The 8034-nt window shown below is 43.5% G+C and overlaps 1 protein-coding gene across 1 annotated transcript; it reads right to left on the reverse strand.

The window, feature by feature from the left end:
* Window positions 1–4557: 4557 nt before the first annotated feature.
* On the reverse strand, window positions 4558–7329 carry pou3f1 (POU class 3 homeobox 1). Its single transcript, XM_030103314.1, has one exon. The coding sequence runs from the start codon at window positions 7248–7250 to the stop codon at window positions 6123–6125; it is 1128 nt and encodes a 375-aa protein (XP_029959174.1). The 5' UTR covers window positions 7251–7329; the 3' UTR covers window positions 4558–6122.
* Window positions 7330–8034: the final 705 nt, after the last annotated feature.

The raw sequence follows: 8034 nt of genomic DNA on the forward strand, positions 1-8034 counted from the left end.
TTGTTTAATACCAGCCAGCTCAGTGAATCAGGAGTAATTGCTGCTACTGAATGTCTCTCAAGGATGACTTTCTTTTCATTGTATGCCACCACCAGTCACATCTATGCGCGGCCGCCTGAAGGCAAGTTCCTGAGATATTAGTTCTCCACTCTCACAAGTGTTAGTCACACTGACAGACACCTGAGGCGATATAAAATGTCCCTCAAAGCCATGAAAGAGGGAGACAGGCTACTTCTCTTCTTCAAAACCTGTGAGTGAGGAGCAAAGATACAGTGGGGAGGGGAGAGTAACTTTCTAAAGCTGCACTTATACCCCTCCGCATATGGGGGCCATACCTCAGAGTACACATGAAGGGAGAACCCATATAGCTACAAGGTCCAGTATCATAAATAACACAAGACTTCTCCTCTGCCTTCTCCGTCTCCTTCACTTCACTGCTGGAGTGTTTCATATGGTAACTAGGTGTTCACTGTGTGGCCACATTGTTGCCCATCTTTCAAGTGGCTCAGAGGAGGAAACCTTGAGGTAAGGGAAGAGAAGGAATTTTTGATGAAAAAATGCATTATTCGGTTCTTTTTCCTGTCTCGAGCCCCCCCCCCTTTTCTCTGCCGCGCACTGTGGGAGATGAGTATTTATTACATAAACGGTAAGCAGAGGAGAGGAGGACTCTGCTGGAGGAAGTGTTGGTAACACAGAGCAAGACGAAGCCCCCCTCCTCCCACCTGTAGGGTTAAAATATAGGTTTGATGATAGAACGAGCTGCTGATGGTATAAGAACATGTTCCACCTGGTTTATTCTGCTTTACTACATTGATTATTTGTGAAATGAAACTAACTGAGAAAAACTCAGTTTGCTGCATTTTGTCTTGGTACATGTTAAATTGGTTGGCTGCATTATTTTCCCTTTTTTTCATGAATATACTCTAAAAATCTTTGTGCTGTTTCTTGTCAACAGAGAGAAAACATGATTCTGAGCTGCGTGGAGCTGTAATGGCTAGTGGTCTGGCCTCACAGTGTGAGTATCATTTTCTGGAGTCTAGGATAGGGTCTGAATATTCTACCTGTGCTCAGGGAGGTTTATCTTTAGCATCCTCCCTCCGAATTGACCATAGGTGTGAATGTGAGTGTGTGTGATCGTTTGCCTCTCTGTTTGACTTGAGATGGATCGGTGACCTGTCCAGGATGAAACCAGCTGGGATCAGCCCGTAGTTGGATAAAGCTGGATAAGAGCTGGATGGATGGATAGATAGGTAAGTTCTTAGGGGACACGATTTTGTTCTTGACTTCATTTGTTTAAAGAATAACAATCATATTTTCCAGCTGAAGAGCCCAGATGTGCGCTCCCTAAATGACTGGTTACTTATCTATGCAGCGGTTGTAGATGCTCAATTACACGTCAGACACCGAGTAGAGAGATGCAGCCATACACTACATGTGTCTTGCATTAGTGAGTAGGCTGGCCTGTCAGCGTCTCCCGCCGTCTCTACACGAGGATGATCTGGAATCCCGAGAATCCTCACCAAGTACATTATTCAGCGACTCCCATTATTTCCATAATTGCCAGCATTGTAGTCGTGTTTGTAATGTCATTAATAACAGGCGTTGGCGTATAATACGCTTAATGTTATTTATCTGTTGGCAGATAGCTTGATGCTGCTAATCCTCATTCATTTGCTGTGGATCAATGCAAATCCGCTAGCGTGAGTGAAATCCCCTCCCCCTCCCCGAGCTGATGGTTCCTAATGTATTTTCCCACCATTAACCAGCCATAATCCCTGCTAATCATCACTAATCCACATCTCCTGTGTGTGTGTGCGACGATACTTCCCTGATGAAGGAGGCATTGCCGTTCGCCGGCGCCCGGGCACCGCCGAGGCTGGGGCTCGTCTGCGAGTGCCGCCGAGGGCCCACTCAGTGCAGGAGAGCAGACTGTCGAGAGGCGAGGAGGAGAGACACCGAGTATGGTGATTCCTAGGTCAAATAGCTGGGTTTTGCTGTTTTGGTGATGAGTTCTCCTCATGTATTATTGATTCAACAGCATAATTGAGGTTGTGTCCCTCTATATGGCACAGAATAAAAATTGCAAATCATCAAAAAAATAACAGTTGCCGTTAGTCACCACAATCTCTCTCTAGTCCGGTCATCTGTGAACCCCTCCTACGCCCATCTCTGCTGCCCCTCTGTGTGGTGTAAGATCCTGTGCTTCTGCTGGGAGCGTCCACGTTTGCTCTTTGACTTCCATTTTAAAACTTTCAGTCGCAGCAGCACTTTCACCCCGCAGACTTTCTTTACAGTAAAGAAGCTGCGAGAGTGCAGAGCGGCCCAAGCACCAAAACACAGCCACACACTCACAATGTTCATCAGTGTCTTAAGTTTATTTATCAGTCTGAGTGTCTGTTATTAAATCCTGTAAAAGGTGCACGCATGATGATTGAGGAGCCGAAGCTACTTGCGATGCAGGTTCGAACTGTTTGTTTCAGGAATCCACATAAAGTGAGAGATAATGTTGTCGTTAATGACGATCATTATAATGTCATCACATTTGTTGTGTTGCTGTGTTGATGTCAAACTTTGAGGGGTTTTTTTTAACGCCTCAGCGTTGCAGGACTCCGGGCTCGCCAGCAGGTGGCGCCTGTGGCTCGCTGTTGTCCACGGCGCCGGCTCGCTCCTGATCGTGGCCTCCTCTCCAAACAGTTTGACCACCTCAGCCGCTGCAAACGCACTTTTTTTCACTCGCGCGCATCTCAGCAGCGCGCGAGACCGGCAAACTCCCATCTGCAGGATTTTAATGCGTCGAGTTTTATTGTGTCCGTCTCTTTAGTGCGCAGAAGAAGCGGAGGAGATAAAACTGTGTTTGATAAAATGCGGATTTAAGGCAAATTATATGAAAACGTTCGTGGACGTGAGATTTTACAGACGGTAAATAAGCACAGATGGTTTAAAAATAGATATTTTCACCCGAATAAATGTTTATTTAAATAATTTGACTTGGGTTTTGTGTAGAAACTGAAAGGCACTTCAAACTTTGTGGGGCGCATTCCGAATTGATCTTCAGACACTTTGACTGTTGAAGTAAGTTTTAAAACAATAATGCAGATTACCTTTATATCTAGTAAGCTTCCATCTTATAAAGCTACTATTTTTTTTCACAAATCATGAAACTTCTCAGCGACTCATGAATTGGATGCATTTTTGTAAATTTTGTGTTGTATTCTTAACTTCTTTGCGGTGCTTTTTTTATTTTTAAATCAATTTCATAATTAAACCGTTAATTATAAGAACATACTCCAGCACCTGTAGTGAATCCATCCCATGTATCTTAAACGCAAATGAAAAAAATACATATTCATCACCGCTTTGGCCCATTTTTATACGTTGAGCAGAAAGGCCTAACCTGGATTGTGTATTTAATCTCAGATTCAGCTCTGAATGTTTATAAAAAATGAATTTTTCAAAAATATATTGCTTGCATGTGGGCCTGTCTTGACTTCATATTAAACTTGAAGGCCTGGCGCTTGTGTTTATCCTGAATGTGTGTTTAAGCTGTCTCTGTCTTTGGAGAAGAGGCTGATTCTTTCTGCGCCTGCAGGCACTTCTGTCTCAGATCAAAGATTCGTCACTATTCGTCTTTTAAATGCTTCAAACATGTCAAGTGATGGTTGATGGTTTATAGATGGAAAGCAGCTCAAACTACAGTGGAAGAAAGTCTGTTTTTTTTCGCCCACGCTAATGATCCTCCGAAATAATAATAATAATAATAATAATAATAATAATAATAATAATAATAATAATAATAATAGTGACTCAATGAAAAGACAGTGATTCCGTATTAATATTGCACAATTTAATACTGCGATTACACAAAGATGTGAACAACGTCACAGACTGTGAACTTAGCAGGGAATGCCTGAGGTAAAATACTGTTGTCTATTCCCCTTAACAGCACATGTACACAGCTTCTGATTTTAAACGATCCCCTGTTACATAACGAATCACTGCTATTTAAAATGAACACATGGTGTGCTCACCACTTCCCCGATGCTCAGCACACTGAACAGCATTAAAGTTTATGATCATGTTTATCTTGTTTGCCTGCTGATGCTACAGACATCATTTCTTTTTTTTTTTAAAGACGACTGGTTCCGATCTTAATGAAGACAAAAGACCATTTCTTGTATATATGTTTTATGTAAGTAATAAAATATTACTATAACATAAATATAAATGTGACTTTGCAGTCTACATTTAGCAATCAACATACAACCAATGTAGTAAACAAAAGGAAAAACATACTGAAATCCACTGCAACATAACCATTAACAGAGCTAAACAAAAAGCTCCAAACACTTTTAAGAAATAAATATATATATATAAATGGTCAGATTCATAAATGAAATCATATTAAAATATCTTCTTGGAATTAGTAAGTGTACAAAACTGCCCGGAAAGAAACAAAAACAAAACAATATCTCAGAACAAATACAAGTTTACATATTGGACATATTTACATATCGGAAATAATCCTGGCAACATTTTCTCTAAAATCTTTTTTTTTTTTTAATTATCATTTTTTTCTGAAAAAAAAAAAAGTTTCCCTCTTCTGTATTGAATAGCACTGCTGTAGACTTCTGGACTGGTCCAACATTGAGAAATGACACACAACGCATGAGATTTTTCGGATTTCCTTACAGGTCGGGAAAGAAAAAAAATAAATATATCTAAAGTGAACGCCTTCATCGAGTAACCTTAAGGAGTTATTATTATTTTCTTATTTCCGATTCCAGCGATTTCATTATAATACAATGGATGTATGGAACAAAGAAATCGGTGGTGGTTGTAACCAGATTAAAAGACATGGACAGAATCATGTACAGGCGTGATATTCCATTATGGGGCACTGAAGTTACCTGAGTTATTATTACTTTTCATTTCGGATTTGACCAATCTCTCTTGAAAATGTTTTGGATTACAACAGGATAAGAGGCAGCAAGCAGTGAGAGCTGACAGCGCTCTGTGGTGATAACCAGGAACCTGTAAACATGGGATTTATAGGCTGCTTCTGTTCGAGCCTAATGAGACACTCACAATTTATTAACAGACATAAATCGAAATAATAATATTAACAAAAGATTAAGTGCTTCATGCAAAAAAAAAAATAAAAAAAAAGCAATAATTTGACAATAATTGACCCCCCTTTAAAGAAAACAAGTGAATGTGTGTGTAGCGTCTGGTCCTGTTTGCAAAATTTCGACGAGGTCTGCTGCAAAGCTGTGAATATTTTTAAGGCATGCAGACAGAACTTAGAAGTCCTGTTGCACTGGACTTTTTTTTTCTGACGTGATTTATGAGTGTTTTCGGGTGCCACAATTCTCATCACTTCTCCACCATCAACTCCCAGAGTACACAGAAGAAGAAGAAAAAGAAAAAAAATGAGAGGCTGCTCTGATGAGTTACAGTACCTATAGCAAAAAGAATGAAAGGAAATCATAGACACTCCGCAGAAAGAGAGAGACACTGAAGTTAAAGTATTTCCAAACCAAAACATCACACTAATATAACAAAGAAAGTATACACTAATATTCAGAAATCTGGTTAATCAGTTTAAGCCCGAAAAAGCAAAAAATGTTCATTCAGTGTAGGCTACTCATCTCCAGTGTTGATCATTTTCAGGCAACCACCTCATTCTGGTGAGCGCCAGCAGTTCATGGTACACCAGGAGGAGATGGGCTCAGTTGCCACATTGAATTGCTCCCCATTTGGAACAGCCATGGGATATCAAATTCACTTTATATGCATGTCTCCTCCATATAATTTTGGTAAATAAAAGATCTTTGTTTCACTTTAAATGCGCACAGATTCAGCTACAGCGAAATATTTTTTTTTTTTATTTTATTTTTCTTAATTTTTTTCCCCCTCGACATTTTTCCCCCTCTCGCCATCTATTTGTTGGACATGACGATCTCCGGAAAACTAAAGGCAAAACTGATCTGTTCAACTTTTTCCATGTCTCTTTTCTCTCAGGAAAACAAAAGCCAAACTTAAATACTGTAAACTCCATAGTCCCTTTTCCCTTTTTTTTTCCTCTCCCCCCACGGAAATGCTCGGATTGTTCATGAAAACAGTCACTGCACAGGACTCTGTAGTGTGCGGTGTAGAGGAGGGGTCTCTGCTTGGGAATATACGTCCTCCATATTCGGGTGAGGGACCCCCACTGGTGTCATTCTTTTCTCTTTTTGTCTTCTGTTACAAAACCAAACGCGGACAACCTCTTTTTCCAACTGCAGAGTGCCGGCTAAAGTGCTGATTTCATGAGCAGATGGCTTTGGGCATTTTAAGAAATGATTTTCCAGCGCCCCTTTCACCCCCACTTCAATGGAGGTCCTCTTCTTTCGTTTCCTGCCCTGCGCAGCAATCTTGTCCAAATTGGTGGGACTGCCCGTGTTGGAGTCTGTCTCCTCCAGCCACTTGTTAAGGAGCGGCTTAAGTTTGCACATGTTCTTGAAGCTGAGCTGCAGCGCTTCAAACCTGCAGATAGTGGTCTGAGAAAAGACGTTTCCGTACAGGGTGCCCAAGGCCAAGCCCACGTCCGCCTGCGTAAAGCCCAGCTTGATTCGCCGCTGCTTGAACTGCTTGGCGAACTGCTCCAGGTCGTCGGAGCTGGGCGCGTCCTCGTCCGAGTGGTCCTGGTGGTGGCTGAACGCCTGCTGGGGTGACTCCATCTGGTTGTCGTGGCTGCCCGAGTCGTCGTGGAGCGGGTCCCGCATGCCGTGGTGCAGGGAGCCGGGCTGGGGACTCAGCATCGCGTTGAGATTTGTGTATCCGGGCTGCGAGTACACCAGCGACTGGTGGCCGTTGGACGCCGGGGACAGCGGGGACAGGTGGTGCGTCGTGGCGGGCGCCCACGAGCCATGGTGGCCACTCTGCGTCTGCTGGTGCACCAGGTGAGATCTGTGGTGGAAGCCGCTGCTCAGGTCCTCCCTGCTCGCCTGCACGCTGGCTTTGTGCTCCTGCTGTCCGATGTGAGTGCCGCTGGACCAGTCGGTGTTGGAGGTGGGCAGCCACTGGTGGTGCGTCAGGCTCATCGGGTGTCCCGTGTTGGTCGCCGCAAGCCCTTGCAAGTACTCGTGGTGCATCATTTTCTGCACCTCTCTGTAGGTCGTCCCCTGATGCATCCTATCCGAGTCCGGATGCATGAGCGGGTTAGACGGTAAGGAGTTATTCCTCGGAATATACTGAGCTGTTGTCGCCATGGCTCCGACTTCGAAAACTGACGAGCACTTCGGAGGTCTCCAGGCTTTAGAGCCAAAACGCAACAACCTGCTCTGGGAGGTCTTGGGGAAGAGCGAAGACACGCCTCCCCTCCGCTTGTATTGGCTCCTCTCCGATTCAAGCCCACTGGGGACATATTCAATAGGCGCAGGGTTTCAGAGCGTGGCGCAACACATTTTACGCACACGATGGATAGAAACTCCGATCTTACATATGTTGTAGAAAAACATATGTTCTATTTATTAAACGTCTCTTTGAGTTTTTAACTGCGCGCCCCTGATTCTGTGAAACTGCACAGAGATCTTGTCCATCAGATTTTCTCAGGGAGGTGATCGGGGCTGCGGCGGCAGCAGCAGCAGGGCTTCATTAGGTTTCCCCGGGTTAGGATCGGTTGTTTTGCAAATAACCACGTGGGGGAGTACGGAGATCTTTTTGAAGGGTCCCCCCATCCGACTCACATGCGTGCACTCACAGACGCACACCCGTACACCTTTATAATAGGTCACTGATGATTATAGCGCTCCTCATTTTAAATAGATTATGAAGAAGCGATGCTCCGGCTTCCGCGAGACACCCACACAACGAGAGGCGTGTAAATAAGCCCGTGTGATGTGTCTGTGAATGCCGTTGTAAACGTGTGACAAATTTGAAAGCATTTGCTCTATTTCAAAGCCTCCGCGTCTGTCATTTATTTGTATTGTCTCGGTAATTTTCAATGTTGTATGATCTCATCATCACCACCCACTTAGGTGCGATAGGCCAAGA

This window comes from Salarias fasciatus, chromosome 11, assembly GCF_902148845.1.
Source record: "Salarias fasciatus chromosome 11, fSalaFa1.1, whole genome shotgun sequence".
NCBI classification, from domain to species: Eukaryota; Metazoa; Chordata; class Actinopteri; order Blenniiformes; family Blenniidae; genus Salarias; species Salarias fasciatus.

Coding starts and splice junctions, on each gene's coding strand:
- pou3f1 (XM_030103314.1), bottom strand. CDS start 7,250: ATGGCGACAACAGCTCAGTATATTCCGAGGAATAACTCCTTACCGTCT.